Below are 21,309 nucleotides of genomic sequence, written 5' to 3' on the forward strand. Positions count from 1 at the left end.
ATATACCAGACAACTGCCATCACTGCAATCTCATTATGGTTTGATTACACTTCATATCAGCACTGAGTCACTTTTATCTTCCCTTGATAAGGGAGCCTAATAAAAGAGATGTCATTTTAAACGTGTGTTCGCTTCAGAGACAAAGAGCAATAACTTGTGTTACACAAGGAGGAAAACATTTTTATTTATTTTTTTTAAAGAAAAGGTGGAAAGAAGTTGGAAACACAACGTGGCCGCCATCATGAAAAATTCATACAGGCTTTGAACGGCAGCTGCAGATTAGCAAGGCGGAATGTAGCATGTTCCCGTTATCACAGCTATTTTTAGGCTGCATTCTCATTCATTATTAACAGAAAACCGAGGGGGGGGAACCGTATACAAGCCATTAAACTCACCCCGAGGCCTGCTGAAGTTCGCTGAGATGTCTAATTCATTAGGAGCAGGTGAGTTTAGAGGCCACTTCAGGTCCCTGCGGCGGGCTTGTGGCCAGAGGAGGGCGCAGCGGACTCCTCACACTTCCAGGCACGGGGAGACGAGCCAGAGCCAGAACAACGTGCGGATGTAACGCGACTTCTGATTGGTTTAGAATCGCGGCGGTTACGTGAAACGCGCCGCCATTGGGCAGCTGCGAGTAGGCGGCGCCGTGCATGGCATTTCATTGATATAGCCTACAGCTGGTGGCTCTCAGATCAGCCACACGGAGTGGAAGGGCTGAGAAAGTGACGAAGGCTTGATGTAGGGGGGTTTTCAAGAAGGGCTCGAGAATTGTTTTCTTTTTTTAAAATTGTTTTCTGGAAGAGTGGCACACCAAAGATTTAGAAGAAGACGCGGCCAAAATGCTCTGCCACGTTACTCGTCCGGATTCGGTGGTGATGGAAGTGGAAGTTGACGCGAAGGCGAACGGAGAAGACTGTCTGAGCAAGGTAAGGCTGCGGTGGGATAAACATCACGTTTCTTTCTCATTTCTTTTTGTTGTTGTTGTCTGAAAACGAGGCTGCATGGCGTGTAATGGGGGGGGCAGTGCTTTGGCTTCCGTGCAAAACTTTAAATTGTCCATTTTTCCTGAACTTGAAACGACTCGTCACTTGTGTGTGACTCAAATATTCAGGTGAATAAATTGAGGGGGAAAAAGCCTGTTTTTTTTCTTTTAAAATTATTATTATTTCTTCGATGTGTTGACATGATATTCACTGTGAACAACAAGACGCGCAACTGTCGCTACATCTGTCTCGGGGGACGGAAACAAAATGTTCTGCTGCGCGAAACGTGACAAGAAAAAGACACATCTGTTTGTAACAATGAAACACCAACATGTCGATTCATGGTTTTGGGGGGGGAGAAACGTCAGGCTTGAGTCACATGCAGGAAAGTTTGTGCACCCATTGTGGGGAAACAGCCTGCGATCTACCTGCATGGCTTAGTCAGAGGCAGATGGCTTTGTGGAGGTTACTAGAGTTCATTCTCGTCTTGCCTTTGCGAGCACTCAGCGTCCTCCTCGAGTCAATCTGAAACTTCACTCTGAGCGCACTCACTTCAGATTCCCTCCAAAGTGGACACGATCAGGGCAGCATGCGAACTTTTTCCTTTCATCAAGTTGTTTTTTTCTCCCCCCCTCCCCCTCTAATAAAATATAAAAGCTCTTTCACATGCATGGCATAACCCCAACTTGCTTGTGGGTACGATGAATGAGTCTTATCTGAAGCTTCCGGGCATCCTGCAGACATCCAGCAGCAGTTGTGTAATAACCTCATGGCCGCCGACGATGAGGGGGCGTGGGATTGTGGGTTTGATGAGCCCCCTTTCCTTTTTTCTTTTTTTCCCCCCTTCTTTCAGTTTTTTACCCCGGGAGAGCCTCCAAGTTCACTTGCACCCTATCCTGAGCTGCAGAATATTGATGGCTTTCTATCTGTGAGAGAGGACTAGCAGCACCTCCTAATGAGCAGAGTGATAAAAAGCACTTTGCACAGAGACAGTTTATTAGCCTCTGTGCAAGTCTTGTGCAACCTTATTGATTCCTGTTGAGGAATTCATTTGATTCTTCTGGAGCCACAAGTCAAGATGGGTTGTCTTATGAAGGACAGTTTAGCCTTCTGTCACAACCCCAAACTCCAGACATCTTTACACTGGTTGCACTGGTGCGCCTAACTTTTTCCTTCAGGTGCACAAGCACAAAATGTGGTTGCACCCTATAGTACATTATATAAATGACTGTAAACGGGAATATTGCAGACACCCTACAAGAGCCAACATGGATTGTCTCATTCAGGACATTTCAGCCTGCTGTCACAACCCCAAGTGGTTCACTTTTTCATTTAAGAGGCGTTAGGAGATGTTAAGTGCCCCTTTTCACATTGTAGTCTCTCGCTGTAAATAAAAATAAATCTTTTACAGAACCTTGATTAGTTACGTCCCTTGCAATCGTTCCCACACCACTGTTCCTTCTCCCTGTGTCCACTTTTGTGACTAATTTCTTTCATCTCTCTCCAGGTTTGCAGAAAGTTGGGCATAATTGAAGTGGACTACTTTGGGCTGCAGTTCACAGGCAGCAAAGGAGAGAACCTGTGGCTGAATCTGAGAAACCGCATCTGCCAGCAGATGGACAATGTGGCGCCCTGTCGACTGAGGCTGCGCGTCAAGTTCTTTGTCGAGCCTCATCTGATTCTGCAGGAGCAGACGAGGTACGTTGTGCCAACATTTCACTCGGCGTGCCACGAAACACGCCGCATTTGTTATCAAGCGATATCATTGTATCTAACCACTTTGTTTATGACACGTCGGCAAATCAGCCACGAAGAAGTCACAGAAATGAAATCAGTCATTAAAATCACCTTTATTGCTTCATGACACGCAACGAGGATCACATGCTGGGAAAACGAAACACTGTTCGTGAGCTCCCTGATCAAAATCTTTATACATTTGTTTCCAATACAGTGAAACGCCCTGTAGTAACCTCTTTCCTGGGTGCTTCCGGGGTTATTATAGGTCATGTTGGCTGAGCACCAGGCAGGAAATGTGATCCAGCAGCTCTGGGGCTGTGTGTCGCTCTGCGCCTGCCCTCTGGGACCTCTGTGCAACAGCCAGGACCTCTGTCACTGCCCCCATTCAACTCAGAATAACTTTTGTTGTCCTTTTTTTGTTTCAATTGTTTACGGCCATTTATGTCTGAACAAAGGCACAGCCCCTCCATTTGGCATTTCTGCAGATGCTGTTTGGAAACTGCGCGACAGGCCAGTGCAGGGTGTTTTCCTCGTGGTTTTTGTTTTCACAGGAATAAGTCATCATGAGTCACTGATGCAGCTGGTATTTTTGAGCGCATTTTCATGAGCACTTTGTGAGCTTTTTATTCACGTGTACCTGAAATGTGATGTTTTCATTTTAGAAAGCGAAGACCTTTCTCCAGCAAATAACATATTGGAGTCACATCTCCCCGTGCTATCTTTCCTATCTGCCAGATTGGAACAAAAAAACACGAGTCAGAACAAAAGTAACAAACCCTGACAAGTCTAGATCCTGACTCAGTATTCCCCGGCCCAGAATTCATTTGAAGTTTAAAAATAGCAAGTGCATTCGCAGCCCTCGGAACCTGTCCAAAAAGCTTGTTTTACACAGTTTCTAGCGTGATACCGTCAGGATGTTGCATTCACCCCAGGCGCCGCCGCCAGTGTTTGATACCAGCGGGCTGGAACAACTGACGGCGGAGGTAGGGCAGGCCGGAGGGGGAAATTTGTTTGGTGTCTTTTTAAGCTCCGCCACGCTGCTCTTGCCCTCTCGCTCACACACATGCGCAGCACGCCACTCGAGCTGTTCATTAAACTGACATGTATCTGTTTTGGCCGGAGTTTAGTCTGGCATTCCAGTCGGCTCTCCGTGGCTCCCCAGTTCACCCACAGCCCCACCTTCAGCTGTTTCTCGCTCCCCCCTCCCTCCCTTCACTGCGCTCTATCAAATCTAAAGATTAACTTTGCTCTCTTGCCAAATCTTTATCGCTATCACGTATGAACAGTCGCTGCTCACACTTCCTCTCTTCACCCCACACACCCCCTACCCTGGCCCATATTTGGCAAACCTTTCTGATGAAGAAAAGTGAAAGGCAGCAGGGAGGGGGGGGTGGAGGACACTTGGCTGCCTGCGCTCTGACCTCCACCAGATTAGCAGGGGTTATCAACAGATGGCTGGCGTCGGGCGGGGGTCATGGGGTTGCGAAAAAAGGTGAGATAAAGATGTGAGATGGCAGGAAAGGGTATGACGGGTTGCTGTTAATAAAAACTCACACACGGCACACTCAAACACAGTGTCAAGTTAGGTGTTGGATTTTTTTCGTGCCATCCATCTGCTCAGATGTGATATCATAACGTGGCGGGGGAGCAAACACTGGCATCGGTTTTAAAGACGAGGGCAAGATGTTGACAGTACACAGCGGCGGCGGCATTTTGGATATCGACACACAGCTCTGTAAAACTGCTCCACTTAATTTATAAGGGCTATTAACTTGTGACAGCAATTCACAGTAATGCCACATTAGGGCCATAGCTAACAATTATTTTCATTGTCAATTAATCTGTTGGTAATTTCCTTGATTAGCTGTTCGGTCAGATAATGTTGAACAATGTTGATCAGTGTTTCCCAGAGCTCAAGAGGGAGTCCTCCTTACAGCAGAGATACTCAGTTTACTACGACAGAGGCTTAAAGAAACCAAAAAATATTATTTTTTAAGAAGCTGGAATCAGAATATTGACTTTTTCATGAAAAAATATCACAACCAATTGGTCGATTTATCAAAAAACGTTGGCGATTTAATATAATATTTTACAACTTATCGATTAATCATTGCCTGCCTAGCTTCACATATATGTCTAGTGCAACTGTACCATTTCCTTGGTGCACCTGGAGTTTAGAAGTATTTGTTGTTTTAAACAATTGATGTTAATTTCTTGTTGCACGTGCTGCGATTTTAAATGACACTCATGATTTGTTCAAACTTGATTCGTTCATTATCTGAGCGAATAAGTGCTTTCAGGACCAGGCAGAGTCCTATTTATACTAATTTACTGGGCTGTAACCTTTGACCTACTTTCTACCACAGGCTCTGCACAACTTGTTCTGCCTGCAGGCACACCTCAAAACTTTCATGTATGGCACATTTTTTACTCACACTACAGATGTTTTTTTATATATATGCCACACGGCATGTTCGTTGTGTTTAGTCAAGTTCAGAAGTTACTGAAACTGCCAGCCACTCAACACAGGCTTCATAACCACACAGCATGTTTCAGTAGCAAGTGTATGTGAGCTGGAGAAAGTGTTCTCAGCAGCGTTTAGACAAAGCAAAGGGGCCTGTGTGTTACAACGACGCTGAGCTGAGGGGTGGGCCTCTTTTTTTATGCCCTTCTTATAGGCCTTATTACGTAACCTGCGTTGGACGGAGCGTGCACAGAGCTGCTTATATAAGAGGCTGTGTACTCTGCTGCCACGTAAAGCCTAGCAGGTCATTCCAGTATTCAGGCTCACATGCATGCTTTAATTATGTGCCTCAACATGTACACTCCAGACTCATTTTTGTATACATTTTTCTAACCAAAAAGTGGCTACAGGCTGCTCATAATACAGTTAATCTGGTCACATTTCCTATAATCACTGATAGGTCAGCTATATAACCTTTTTGGATGGAGATTTTGTAATGCACACAGCCAACGCGCAGGCCATTTCTATTTCAATTTTAAGGCTTAAGCTCAGCCTGATTCTCTGGCAGCCGTGTCCTCTTTCTTCTCAAACCCTTTTTTCTTTAATCTCATTGCTCTGAGAGCCTCCCTTCACCCTTCGCTCCCAGGCTTACTTTATAAATCTAGCATTTCCCTGCTTGCAAATGCATAACGTGACCTCCGACTGCTATTTTGGGCAGCTCAAGGCGCCACTGAAGGGTCATTCAAACCTTCCAGTGGTTGGCGATGCACTGAAAGATGCTTCAGTTTCTTGGCCTAATTCATTTTTTATTTCATGCCAGCAGGTCCCAAATAAGTTTCCCAAAATATAGTTCTTTCCAACTGGCAAGATGTAACTGCACTACCCACGGGACATTTTTATTGGTTAAAGGAGACTGACCCAAGGGCCTCAACAACAGCCTGTGTTATCTGCGTCATTAAACACAACTTGCTGGGGGCCGTTTCTGGTTTAAATTTGTGAATGTTTCCCCTTCATTAGCCCCTTGTGTTTAACATTCTGATCAGGCAAACAGTGGATACACACAGCTATTAGAGGCTTTTTCAGGGGTCCTTATTGTTAGCCTGTTTTCCCCCCCTGTGGTTTTGGGTTTATCTTTAACTTCAATCCCATCTGGAAGCCAGATGATTTTCAAAGAAGGAGGGAAATTATCACAAATTATTAAAGAAGGATGGTACAGTAACTTCAAATATGTATTCAAGAGCAGCTAACACTAAGAGGCTGTGTGATAAGCTAAAAGAGAGAATATTTTCAGATCAAAAATAAAAAGATTCCTATCTAACTTTAAGAACTTTGCTCTGTTGATGTCACAGCTCTCACTGAACAGTGATCTGTCCTTATGTAATCCCAGGCAGTGCAAAGACCTGCTGGTCAGGGGGCTGGGGACCATATCTATCTGTAGAAGTGAATGTGTTGCCTGCCTGCCTGCAACAGACTATCGATCTGTGCAGGGTGTTTCCTTGCCTTTACCCCCAGTGCATTGTGAGAAAGCTTCCAACCCTGTACATTGTTTGTCGAATGGATCAACTGAGAAAGAGCTCAGATTTGCATGGTCGTACAAACGACACTTAGAAGAAGAAAAGAGTGAATTCAACTTCACTCAGCTTTACATCAAGTATTCGAAGAATTCACCTGCGAAGACGAGAGCATTATCTCTGTGACAAAATACCTGCGCTGCCTCTTCAACTAAATGTTCTGCAAAAACAATTTGAGGTAATTTATTCCGGTCACACACCAGTTATCATTTCTAGCTCACTGTGGCACCGAGGCTACGGAGACAATCAAGCCAAAGATCACACAAGTCGCCAGAGGGTCTTGAAATGTTCAAATAAGCCACCCCAAGTTTTTATCGGCATGCTCCACCGTCAGAGATTAGACGCTTTTACTTTCCCTGCAAGTTTCTTTCCCCTCTCTTTGTTGTGCACTCGAGTAACCTATCCCTGATCTGTCTTGTTTGAAGTCATAACATTAGCCCTCGTCCAAGAACGGCAGAATAGTTTATATTTGTTTGGCCGCTGAAGTTAGGCTTGATGCTGGGCTTTAATCACTGTTTTACCATCCAGTACAGAGCACCAGCCCATAACCCCGAGGCATTTAGCATACAAACAGCTTCTTTGTTTTATCGCTGGATGGCTTTCAGTCCGACTGTGCTCCGAGCAAAAGGCTTATGTGTTATATTTTAATGCTGGAATGAGCAACCCTCTGATCAAGTACAAGATTAAAACTACAATAAGCGTTTGTGTCTTGACTTTCCGTGCAGCCCACACTCGCAGAGAAGATGTTCAGAGTTTACCACAGTTCATTGACTGATAGTAACCTCTCAGCAAACGGCTCCTGGCAGTGTGTTATTTGACTAGCTCACAAACCGCATTGTTGAGAGCCCAACCGATGAGGTCTGAAACTCTACTGGTGATTGGCTGGGCGAGGCGCAGTCTCTAGGCAGAGGTGTTAGGTTTCAGTTCGGTGGGGACGTTTTGTTCTTCTGTGCAGCGCTGACTTTCTGCACACTGGAGGAATAAAGCAGAAAACATCGAAATGAGACGATGGTTTTAGAGATGGGTGAAACAGTTTAGTTGAGTCTTCATCTACTAGAAAAAATGTCTGTTCTTGTACTTTTTTTTTTCTCGTCCTGTCATGAAAATGGTCCAACAATTTGCTTTGAATGCTCCAACGCTGCATTTTGGGGTATTTCAGTGTTTTTAGATTTTAACAGTTCAAAGATGGGGCAGGAGGAATAAGCTGAATTATTTCATCCCCATCTACTTAGCTCAGCTCTGTAGCCACTGACCTATTTTCAGATATTCTTTTTCAGAGTTTGAAGCCTGCTTTAATTGAATTATTCCAGCCAGGCAATCAAGTATTCACACGTTCTCACAGCATCCCACATGACTGCTTCCCTCCCCCACAAGGGCCGCAACTAAAGATGTTTTTCAATACAGATTAATCTGCCTATTTTCCTCAATTAATTGTTTAGACTATAAAGTGTGAAAAATGTGTGAAAAATGCTCATCACAGTATCCCTCAAAGTGACGTCTTCTTTTGTCCAACCAACAGACCAAAACTCCAAGACTCTTCATTTACTCTCCTAAATGACAAAGAAAAGCAGCAAAACCTCAAATTTAAGAAGCTGGAATTTATTTTCTTATGACCGATTAATCGTCGCATCTCTGTCCCCCCCACAACCAGTTTTGAAGTGCATTTATTTCTCCCCATGCTGTCAATATTCTCAGGGGTATTATGACTGAAAATGAGTAAGCCTCTTACGACTGTTTATGGGTTATCTCTATGAAGGAGAAACAATGATGAGGGTGTATACAGTGTAATGTGGTAGAAGTAGGCCAGGAGACTTTGGTCTGAGCACTGACTTCCTGCCATTCAGTCTGCGTCTGAAGAACAAGCACAGGATTGCCTTGTTCTTCATGGGTGAGTCTGTGATGACACGTGTGCAAATGTGTCTGAATAGTAACGTGTGCCGGTCCTCGACACGGTGAATCAAACAGGCATCAGAGAGGTCCGAGCAATAGACAGACTCCAGTCCTGTGGATTCTGTCTAGTCGAGTCATAATGAATCGTCTGCTCAGATGCCCGATTGGTTGAGCGTGGGGGTCATTTATCCCTTCTGTTGTCTCTTTGCAACTGCGGTAACAGGCCTCCGTAAAACTTGATGGGTTTGCAAAAGAATAACGTCAAGTGTATCCCCACATTTTCAGTCACGACACATCATTCTCAAACCTCATGGATATATGGACTGTCAGCTCTGCCATGCCCTCAGCTGAGGACGGACCTTGACATGTGCTGAGGCGGCACTACACGATCTCAGCAAGCTGATCCTGCGACAGCTGTCTTGAGAAGCTGCCCGAGGAAACCCAGATGGAATAGTGTTTTAATTTTCAAAATAATGGCCTGGAAGACAAATGGTTAATAGAATAGCCAGGCTGTGTTTAGGTTAATCTGTACTAAGGATCGACTGATAATCGGCCTGGCTGAATGAAATCTGGGGGAATTTTTTTTTGTTTGTTTTGTTCGATTGCATATAAAAGAAATGAATTAAAATCTGCAGAGTTATTCAATAAATGTAGTGGAGTTAAAAGTTCAATATTTGCTTTAATGGAGTGGAAATATAAAGTAGCAGATAATGGAAGTATTCAAGTACAGTACAGTTTCAATTACTTACTTACTCTTCCAAATATTGAAATAATAACAGTCTATCCCTAATCTGTACAAAACTTCTGCTCTTATCATAACATCGGTCATGCAGTGAGTTCTCACGACTGTGCAGAGCCGGTGTTCAGGGCAGATACAGTAGCGGTGCAGCTTCACAGGGGAGAAATTGTTGACGATTGTTGGTCGTGTTGTTGTGATGTTTGGCAGAGCGCATATCTGATGCTTCTCATGCAGCCTCGGGGAAGACGGGCAGTAACAGCTCTCGGTGAACTGCAGTTACCTATTTAACTGTTTGGCTCCCGATTTTGTTTTCCTACTTCCCAATGATCATTGGAATTTTGGCCCGAGCTCAGCCGAGCACGCACACCTGTTTACACATTTGGGCACCGTGAACAGCAGGAATGCAGGAGTCGGACGTCTTGCTCAGTAGCCAAAAGTTGCATACCATGGTGCACGTCGGTATCGATGGTTGGTCAAATGACACAACGTTGAGGTTAAACTCAGAATGACGAGACTTATTGTCAGAGATTCATCGCCTACCTAACAGGCCAGGACATGTGTGGCGGCAAGCTTTTAAGATGACAAACGCCTTGCTCACTGGCACAGTGACCGACATTAACCTCTTGCCAGTCTCCACCTGAACTAGAGTAACCTCCGCAGCTTGCCCTGTAGTAACCCTTTGTCGGCACCCTGCAGTAACAAGTCGGCCCTATTGTTTGCGTCAGGCAGGTAGCTAACTAGCAGCGCTCCATCACATGACGCCTGCTGGGCCTGACACAATAGAGCACACTGTGTGTGAGTGTGTGTGTGTGTTGGAGGGAATGGGATGTTTAACACCATATCAAAGCACTGTTTGTTATGCCTGAGGCTAGTCAGCTATGGGGCTTCGTTGTTATGGTCTGGCTTTATCAGGGGCGGTGTAGGCCGACTTTGTTTGTGCGCCTCACAGCTGCTTTTTGGCTACTGTCGATACTCCTCTGAAGCACCGTGCGTCGGACGAGGTGTGTCTGTGTTGCTGCATACAGGAGCAGCTACAATAACCAGGTGTGCATATTGTGCCACCAGTCATCATGCGCCGCTCCCTCGAGCGTCTGGGATTTTAGTCCCATAAGATGAGAGGGGAAACGTCACCTCCAGCTCGTTCACGTCCTTTGTTGTTCCCACAAGACGTCTCGGCAAGATGGCCATTCCACATAAACAACACAATTGGTTCATTTAAACTCAATGAAAGGGGTGATAATGAGTTGCTACGTCCCCCTCCTCCAATCAAAGTGTCCCTCTAAACCCTCGCAAATACCCTCAGGTCAGAGTTGACCTGATTTGCACAAATGAAAAATGTCTCCCTTTGCATCATGCTTCAAAGAGAACTGTAGTCCTAAGGGAGATGGGTTTTTTTATTTGAGAGGAAATCACAAGCAGTTTCAGGCACAGTCTGGTTTCAGTCGCATCAGGATACAGTAGATCAGAACATGCAGTCATTTTACGGTCAAGTAAGGTCTATAGAGTAAAGAGTGTGATCACGGAGGTTACATTAGGTCACTGGATGCGTCGACTGTGCGTAATCGGTGAGAAGATAGAAAACGTGATATAACATTTTGTTTATGTGCGTAGGGAAATGACAGGATCCCAGCAAGTCAACAACATTATCCAGTGGTAAGCGGTCCAACCTGTCGGACAGAAGCAGGTGACTGCAGGCAGGCCCGTGCGTGTTAAATCTTCTTAAAGTCACTGTGCCAGAGGTCATCTCAAGGAGGATCTGTTCAGGTTACTTCAGTTCAGCACTGTTCACACTGTAGGCACCGACTCGGCCAGGGTGTTTCTCCTCGTGACGTCTTGTCTCCCGCTGCTAGGAGGAAAGAATGCCTCACATCTTCTGGTCAAAACAATGGAAAGCACCAGCCACGGCTTATGTTTTACAGAATTTTAGCTGTTTTGCTTGGCCACACCAGAACTCCGTGTTCTCATTTAATCACTCAGACAAAACAATAACGGCGTTGTTTCTGACCACCGTTCATCTTTAAACTGTCAAACATTAACGGCCACTTTGGACCCACCTAATTTTTAACGAGAATTCCTCTGTTGGTGTTATCAAACCACATTTTGACAAGGAGCCAGATCATTTTAAGGCTTATTATTGTGTTCAACATTGAAACTTATCGCTGAACAACACACACTGGTGGTCATGCATTTTCCCAGCAGATATAATACAACACAGTTGCTCTTTTGTCCAAGTACTTCCTCTGCCATTCTGGAGAAAAACTAATATTCAACCCTGAAACTACTTTCCCTATCTGAACTTCCACTTTTGGAGCCTCTATTGAATTCACACTTTAGGAAGCTTATTTGAGGAAGAGATTGAAAAAGAGAAAGTGACTGCTGAACAAATGTTGCTGTTGCTTTTTCCTTCCACACACACACACCTTCTGTCTGTGGTGAAATTCTAGCCCTGTAATGACCACCTGCTCCGGGCTGTTTGTGCTCCAGACGTCACGACTCCTCAGTGATTACTCATGTAATGAGTAACAGTTGAACAATAGCAGAGGGCACTGATGATTATTTGCCCTCATTCTGGTTAAAAGTGATATTTGTCTTTGTCTATTCAGTTAACACCTTTTCCTTGATTTCACATCTGACCAATGTTCTTTTCTCTTCCTGTCCACCAGACACGTTTTCTTCATGCACGTGAAGGAGGACCTTCATAATGGCCACCTCCGCATGGGCTCAGAACAAGCAGAGGAGCTTAGTGCGCTGCTGGCACAAGCAGAGTTTGGTGACTACAACCAAAACACAGCCCAGTACTGGTACTCAGAGCTGTGTGGAGAGGAGCCCAGCACCGCCACTATCGACAGGTACACATTTGCATAACTAATGCCTCGTGTTTAGTTTCTTTTGTTTGTTTGGATTTTGCACAGCTGATCCGTTGCTGTTAGCAGTGCTGGTGTCAGGCATGTGTGAGCTGACCAATCCGAGGAGACACGGGAGCTAAAACAGAGCGTTTTTCAACAGCCCTGGCCCAGAATGTTTTTGTTCTCTCCACGTGTAACTGTAACACAAACCCCACCCTGACCTCAAACCACCACTGATGATGTTGGTGTAGTTTACATGAGGCAACTGGAATTTAAACAGCATTTTAATAGGCTGTGTAGTCAGAAGTAAACAAGCTCTGGCCAATCATTAAACTTTGACTTTTTGTGTCAGCGCTCCCTAAGCTCTATCTCTGAGGGAGTCAGAAGTCCACCTCATAAAGACATGATGAAAAGTAAATAACAGCCATGGCAGTGAGCCAAAGATGGTTTAATGCGGCAGCTGGTGTTCACGGAAATGAAAGGAAAGTATTTTTTAATAAATCAAATTTGTCTCTTACACAAAAAATACCAAAAACGCTGCACCATGTTGACCTGATGTAGTCTGTCTTCTCAGCCAGGGTAACTGAGGTGAAAGACTTAAGAAGAGCACATTACATGCAGCCATGCAAGGCTGCTAAACAGCTGACTGATCAGCCAAGCAGATCAGCTCACTGGAGATCACATAGCATGTGCTGACACCAACAGATTCCACTGTACATCTTGTATGTACAGACATGTGTGGCACAGTCACTCTTGCAGGGCTATGGAGTCCAAAAACATGGATCCCAATGTGCACACACCACAGCAGTGACCGTCCCACCTGCGACTGTTGGGAATTTATCCAAGAATTACTGCAGTGTCTCCATTTTGTTCTTGCAGCCTTTGGCATGCCTACTGGAGCAATTTGTTGTGCACATGGCACTGTTGCTCACAGAGTCTTAAATTATACATTATCAAGCCCCATCTGCCAAACCTGCTACACTAAACTTCTTGTCCAAGTGCTGTGTTGAGCCAGCAGGCACTGTTGTTCTCTGCTGCACCTCCACTTACCCCCACCCTGTTGTGGATTCAGGTGCATGCATTTCCCAACAGTTGTTTTCTATACATTTCATGGAATGATCTCCCTGGTGTAGACGAGTGCGGTATACATATGCCATAGGGGTGGAAGGCGTACTAGAATATTGTACCGTTAAATAAATTAAGTAAAAGTAATTATTACTACAGAAAAAACCTTGTTACAGTAACGAGAGAGTCCATTAGGCATTTTCTACCACAGTCTGTAGAAACCAGCAGTTTTCACGGACTAAAAGAAGCATCACTTCTGCTGCCTAATCATTGATCTCGTAAGTGTAGTTGTCAGAAAAGACCCAGTTTTACATCAGAGCTCTCTGCCTGAGGCTGTGTTCAACTCTGACAGCTAAAACACACTCTAGAGTCACATTTATCCTGTTTGAATAATGCAGCTGTCTCAGTGGTTGTTCCTTGACGGAAGATTATTTTTTATGAAAAGTTTGTGCCAGAAAATGTCATTTCCAGTCGGAGCTTTAGAGCTAGATAAACTCTCGTGGTTTTGTTTCTCGTCCCTTGTGCAGCATCGTCTCCAGACACAAGGCTCTGGAGGGTTTGAGCCAGGGCTCAGTGGAGTATCAGGCCCTGCAGCTGGTCTCCTCTCTGGAGCATTATGGGGTGGAGTGGCACTGGGTTCGCGACGCAAACGGCCAACGGTTGGCCATAGGAGTCGGTCCAGAGGGCATCGCCATTTGCAAGGAGGACTTCAGCTTAGTCAACAGGTATGCTCCACGTCTAAGTAGCTGCGTGTATTCTTAAAGGGGCACTACTAAATCTACATGGTGCAGCTTTTGATATCATGTTGCAGTAGCTATCAGTTTGTCTTTAACAAAACTCAACGTGTAACCGTTTCTTCTTTTTCCCTCTCATCTTAGAGTAAGCTACCCGGTCATCCAGATTGCCACCCAGTCGGGGAAAACGGTGTACCTGACAGTCACCAAGGACACAAGTGACAGCGCAGTGCTCCTCTTTAAGCTCATCAGTAACCGGGCAGCCAGTGGCCTGTACAGGGCCATTACAGAGACCCACGCCTTCTACAGGTGAGAGCTAAAAACCCAGATCATTAACTCTCTCACACACACGCGCGCGCACACACACACAGCTCGTCAACTTTAATAGGACTAGGCCTTTAAAAAGCTTGCTCCAAGTCAGTACTGCCTTAAGTTATTAGCAGTCGACTGCAGTCTCCAGCTCACCTCATTCAATTGGAACTAATTTCTAGCTCTGCTGCTCAGTTGAGTTTAATGTTTCTGTATGGGTGTCTGTCAACAGCTGTTAGTCATTCACAGATCTGACCTGATTTTTAGAAGAATCTTTCTCACTGTAGCCCGTTTTGAGGTTTATTGTATATTGTCCTTCAATAGGACTAGTAGATTATTAAACTCGGACCTAAAACACGAGTTCTGCTCTACTTGGCAATCGCTTCTTTCTGCATTCTCCCACATTCTCGTACACATTTGCACATATTGACCTAGTGAGCTCCTGTTGTCCCCCTTTATTGCAGTATAAATACATGCAAAGTGGCACGCATAGTCACACAAACATGTCCTTGACCCGAATGAGTGTAGATGGAAATGTGGATTGCGCATCTTGAGTTGGTAAAGATGCTTTTTTTGTGTCTGAAATTTGCAGTGAACAGGGACGATTTACAATGACTTAGCTATGAAACTGTTCTCAGTCAGTCACAATAGTACAAAGGTACAAAAGACAGTCCCGTCTTTTGTTCAGGGACGGGTTTTACCTCTGAGTCTGCAGATTTAATGTATTTTTTTAGGCCTGCTTGGAAACAAGTGTTCAGTGTTTATCTCTACGTGATGAATGTGGCATCAGAACAGGATGAATGTTACTGTGGGCGTTGCTTAAATAAGCAGAGCAGAGGGAATATTGAATAAACACATAACACAACAGTGAGGGGAAGAAGAGGTTACTGCAGTTCATTTGGAAGTGGTAGTTTCTAATCACGGCTCATCTTATTTTCATTTCTAGGTGTGACACAGTCACTAACGCAGTGATGATGCAGTACAGCAGAGACTTCAAGGGTCACCTAGCTTCTCTTTTCCTCAATGAAAACATCAACCTGGGCAAGAAGTACGTCTTCGACATCCGACGTACCTCCAAGGAAGTGTACGACCACGCCCGCCGCGCCCTCTACAACTCTGGCGTCGTGGATCTGATGTCGCGCTCCGGCAGCGGCGAGCGCTCCTCTCCTTCACGCTCCCCGAGCAGAGACGACCAGCAGGACGAGGGGCTGGACTGCGGCAGCTGCCAGCAGAGCCGAGCCCTGCAGGAGCGACTGCAGAAGCTCCGAGAGGCCCTGTTGTGCATGCTGTGCTGCGAGGAGGAGATAGACGCCGCGTTCTGCCCCTGCGGCCACATGGTGTGCTGCCAAACCTGCGCAAATCAGCTCGAGGTGAGACGACTCTTCACTGGTTGTGAGAAAATGGAAGCGCACAGTGCGATCAGTGCTTCCCAAAACCCAAGATAATGTCTGTTTTTGTTCTTGTCCACAACCAAAGATATTCAGTTTGCTGTCATAGAGAACATTTTAAGAAGCTGGAATCAAATAATTTTGTCATTACTCAAACAGATTAATGTATCAAAATAGTTGCTGGTGATTTTAATAGTAAGCAGCCTTTGATTAATGGCTGCAGCTCGAGCATGGTTTGCATTTTCTTCACTGAAAATGCTGATTTCATCACAACCTTAAAGTAGTACTTTATAAAAGGGAATAAGAGGCAGTTAGAGATGAGGCAACAACTGCTTTGTTTTCTCATTGGTGCTTGACTTAAGGCACCTCAGCCTGCGTTAAGTTCCCAGCTATACTGAAAGCTCTTTAATTACACTTTAGTTCCAACTTCTGATCCTTTTTATGGTCCTTTAAACAACATCCAAAGCTTTGCTTACACTCTGCTGACCTGATTGTCCCCCCCCCACTTAATCAGCTAAATGTTGCCCTTCTTTGTGGAAGCAGATGGTGTGTATGTGTGTGTGTGTGTGTGTGTGTGTGCGCGAGTGTGATTTTGTCTTATGAAGGGATTACAGCAGCCAGCCAAGACTTACTTCCATTAACTCAACTAAGAAACGTGACCCACTTAATAGACCTGCGAATGACTCAGTAGAAAACTTAAGACGAGGGAAGTTTCACTGCTCTCAGCGTGAGTGTGGAGGCAGTTCTCACAGTCAGTTAAAATGGTGCATGATTCAGCTCGTCTTGACCTTTAACTTTCAGATATTTGCACACGCAAGTTTTAACACTTAAGGCGGTAGGTCAGATGACGGTAGCAGAGGTAGCTCAGTACTCTCCCCGGCTCATTTCTGTAACTCTGTTCCGGTTTGATCGCGGTTGCCTTATCTCTTAGCGTACCAGCTTTGACTCCTCTTGGTTTCACAAGTTTAACGCAGTAATCAGCTTTGTATCGGAGCGGTCTGTAAACTCCCCTCTTTAGTCTTTGATATGTGCCCACAAGCTGACTTTTTTAAAAAATAAACTTGGTGGGGGCGCCCAGGTTGTTAGAGTATGCTCCCCATGTAAAGAGGCCGTGTCCTCGCCGCAGCAGCAGGGCGAGGACACCCCCCACCCAATATAATGCTAAAAAAATGATTAAAAATAAATGAACTCGGTGCTCAATCTTCCTCTTCTTTCCCTCAGCTGTGTCCCGTGTGTCGGTCGGAGGTGGAGCACGTGCAGCACATCTACCTGCCCACCTGCACCAGCCTGCTGAGCCTGACGCTGACCGACAACCACCAACACCGCAGCAGCAGCATCCCCGTGCCCATCCACAGAGAAATGGATTCTCCTCACAGCCGCTCCGCCACAGAGTACGACCACAAGATGTACCACACATAAAGACGACTCCACTAAAGCCACCAAACTCCACTATGAACACTTTGTGTACCAGCCAGATTGAGGTTTCCTGCCTGGACTCCATGACCTACCAAACATAAAAACTCCTGAGCATAATCAAAGATTGATGAACTCAACCCACTCCCTCACGTGTGTGCGTGTGTGTGCGTTTTGTTGTTATTTCAGTTTTGGACTGTCAGTTTGTTTGGTCTGCTCTTAGTATTGTTGCAATTGGTTTGTGTCTCATTCTGTCCAAATCTTGTATGTTTGAAACATTCTCCCCTGCCACAACATGATTTTAGATTAGGCTCTTTTTGTTCTTTTAAATTATTGGATCAGTTGACCTGATACAGACTAGAAACTCGTTTTTTTTTTAATCATGCTTTGAATTTTTGTTTTGGTTGTGTTTCTTTGCTCCATATCAGGCTCCTAGCCCCAGAACCCGAACCATATGACGAACGTATGTTTAATAGCTGAACTCTGTACATAATGGATTTTTTTGTTCGTTTATTTTTTAAAGCTTCCTGACATTTTAAAGCTCATCTGTTTTTGATTTACGAAACAGAGTTTTATGGTGTAACAGAGTGAAAAGCATTGTTTTATATTTGATTTCTCATTATTTCATGTTCTACATTTCCGATGCCAATTAGGGGTTATCCAGAGGCTCAGCAGCCCTGCTCCAGGTATTGCACTGCATACTAATGAGACACCACGGTCCCGTCAGTGTGATCTCTGGGTTAAACAGGTTCTTTTTAGTCTACTGGACCTGTGACCGTGAAGTGCAGCATCTTGCCGACACTCCCACAACCTCCTTCACCTCGAAACGGGTCTTGTTGATTAACTGCCACTCGTCCAAAACAACAAGCCCAGTTTCTTAGACTGCTGCACCTTCACATTTTTATCTCCATGCCAACAGAAAGTAAGAATCAAGAGCACAAAATGCTCGCCTACCAGACAAAAACAACCACACGGTTTGATTTGTCTAGCAGCAGCTGCTTCCTCTGAAAACCTCTGCTATAAATTTCTTCTCTGGGGTGAACTAGTGAGTTCCTTTTTGATTTCTTTTAAAGGGTACTAGGAGATCTGTCCGTGCAATACTTGCTTGCTTTTTGAAAAGCTTTTCATTTTCAAGTTGTATTTAATTTCAAAGATTATATTTAAAAAAAAAAAGAAACTACGTTGTCACTTTATCAAGGAAGTTTTCCACGTCTGTAGGAGGTTTGGCCTTAATGTAGCAGCATCAGTGTTTATAATAAACTTTCCACAGACCTTTTTTTTCTGGTAAGAAAAGGAAAACTTTATTTCTTTAATGCTGACTCGATTAAGCTCAGTCACTGCAGGGGAACGACTTTTATTTTTCACATTGTACAAGTAGCGATTTGTTTCTGTTTTCTGAAGCAAAGCCACTATGCTCTGTAAGATAATTTAGAATGAAATCATTTTTATATATTCTGTTTATAACAAAAGAGAAAGTATTAATAAAGTTGTTTTTTAAAAACGAGCACTCTGGATTTGTGGGACGTTTTGTTACAGTTGTTGTTTTTTATGTTGAGTAGACGCCAGTAAAACCAAAAATCACCAACTAACTAACTATTCAAGACTGTACTGTATGTTTAAAGGATAAAGCACTTTCTTTCCTTAAATCTGTGCCCTTTTCTTGTGGAAGACTTGATTGTATCTACTTTAGAACTAAAAAAAAAAAAATCTTTCAGATATACGAAATTGAAAAAATCTCTGGTTGGTTGAACTGCTCGTAAATCATGTCCACTGAGGTCATGACCTATGACGAGGGCTTTAAAGGGCAAACCAAGCAAACATGTTGGGAACTACGTCTCTAGGCTGACCAGTCATCTCCCTCATGGCCTCTGTTCCAAGAGGCAGATTTACCAGCAGATGCTAGTTTTATTTAGGGAAATTTACACCATTCATGAGACCAGTTCCTATTTTTACCCAACAAACTTGTCTGATTAATCAGTAAACCTGCACTCTTGAAACAGTCGGCTCCACAGAGATGGTGAGAAGAGAAAGGGCAAAAAGGTTTTTAGGCCTGCTGTGTGAAGTGAATACCAGCTGTGACTCCTCCAGCACCCCAGGTGTATCATACACTGAAAGGTCAACGCGTCACTTGTCACTGTCAGACAAGGGAAGGGATTTGAGAGTTGCACAGTCTGTGGTGCAAAGAGGCTCTCTGAGTTGATGAGAAAGGACAAGCTCCGGTGGACTGTGATTATAAAGTCGTCAAATAAGAGTGAAGTGTAGCAGCGACTGATTGGTCTGACTTCATCTCCTGTCTTTTCTCTGCCCTCTGGATGAGAACGCTTCTCTCCTTTCTTTGGTCTTATCTCTTTTATTTGCTCTCAGGCATCACTGACATTTAACACACTTAAAGGACACGACCAACAGTAACTCTTCATATTAAGATCCTTGTAATAAGCGTTAGTTTAAAGGTAAAAACGGCCCATAAAGTCCTTATTAGAGGCTTATTAAAGGTGTCAAATATAAGAATAGGCCTCCAGTCGAAATCATTCTAAAAGCAAATCGAGGGCAGCTTATCACTAGAGTTATCTCTAACTGCTGCTAACTGTAGCTGCCGTCAGCTAGTTAGCTCAGTTAGCTGTGAAGCTAGTGGTCCGGACTGGGAGCTCGGGAAGCGTTGGTGTTTATGGCTGGGGCTAGCTGGTTAGCACGCTAACTTCAGGAGATATCTTCGCAACACAATACACAGACATCATAACTTCATGACTGTTAGTTCACTCAAATTCTGTTGACCGTTTTGGTTAACCTTTTCTAATGTTTTCAACTAAAATTCGTACATAGTGCACCTTTAACATTATTGTGGGTTAATAACGGTATCATAAGCATGGTTATAGATTACAGGACATTTACAATGACTTCTTTCAAACAACCTAATGAGTTTCTTATAATTGTTTATGAAGGTATAACAACCACATTTGTTGAGTTAAAGTAACTTATAATATAACCTATAAAATCAATGTTAAACCTTCACCAAGCTTTTATTTACTTTCTTTATTTAGTGTGTCATTATGCATTTATTAGCAGTTAACCATGCTTTTTACAGCTATCAGATCTAAAGCAAGAACATTTCCTTTTAATAAATCTTTTTTTTATGCATGTATTAAGACTTTTTGGAGGCTTTTGCCTTCATGATGTTAATAAGTATCGTCTACAGGAACAACAGTGTAAAGTTTTTAAGGCATCTTTTGTAATATTTTATAGAGAAGCAGTTTCTGCCAGATAAAATAATAAACATTACATAATTTGTTACACCTACTGTACATCGTATCGACAATTGACCTCTGCGAGTGAGAAATCTAGCAGGATGAAGAGCTGATCGGGTTGCAATCCTAACAAATCCTCTGGAGGAGCAACATTTTTATGGAGAGTTGTAGGAAAAGTACAAAAAGTACAGTACATTCTGTTCGCATTCTTGGCAATGATCACGTACATGCACACACATGCACAGCCAATGACACGTAGTTGAAGCATACTAACAGGGAAACCACCAGTCATGTCAGGAAAAAGGTGGATAAGCTCGTGATGCTATTATGGCTAAAAAAAAACACAGCAGTGGAAAAACATAGAAAAGGCTGCCACGACGTTAAGCTCTTTACAACGAGACAATTTGAAAACATTTTCTTTTGTCACACTAATCCCAAACCTGCATTAATCTCTTGTTGAGGAATTTCCAACATCATATGGATTTTGCAGTGGGAGGTGACATGTGGAGCCAGTGTCAGAGAGAAACAGAAAGAAGAGAAAACTAAAAGGGCTCAGTGGTTTCACCAGAGACTGTGGATTTTGGATTTGCCTAATCTGTTGCATATTTATGCTCCACTGGAATCGTGTTTCAATAAAATGTGCCTGCAATGTGGGACAGTTACAGCCCTGTTAATGATTCGTTGAAACAATTAAAGGATAAGTTCACCATTTTTCAAAAAAGAATATATGCAAATCTCCTTTACTCCCACAGTAGATTCAGACGTATTGTCACATGTTCTGCCAAAAAAATGTTTCTTTCAACTGTGTCAGGATTTACTGGCTTTATTTTGCAAATGTCCCTTTTCTAGTGTGAATATAACCACAGGCGATAGTCAATAAAACCTGACAGGGGTGTGCTCTATGACCAGTTTCCATCAGGAGAACATACAG

General features: G+C 43.9%; 1 protein-coding gene across 1 annotated transcript; it reads left to right on the top strand.

The window, feature by feature from the left end:
* Positions 1–684: 684 nt before the first annotated feature.
* On the top strand, positions 685–18,640 carry mylipa (myosin regulatory light chain interacting protein a). The gene is made up of 7 exons (XM_084379920.1): positions 685–923; positions 2,488–2,678; positions 12,045–12,230; positions 13,820–14,017; positions 14,171–14,335; positions 15,282–15,705; positions 16,945–18,640. Exons 1-7 carry the CDS (start codon positions 837–839, stop codon positions 17,140–17,142), a joined length of 1,449 nt encoding a protein of 482 aa, XP_084236046.1. The 5' UTR covers positions 685–836; the 3' UTR covers positions 17,143–18,640.
* Positions 18,641–21,309: the final 2,669 nt, after the last annotated feature.

The sequence above is a fragment of the Pagrus pagrus genome (assembly GCF_965226575.1).
Source record: "Pagrus pagrus genome assembly, chromosome: 17".
Taxonomy (NCBI): Eukaryota; Metazoa; Chordata; class Actinopteri; order Spariformes; family Sparidae; genus Pagrus; species Pagrus pagrus.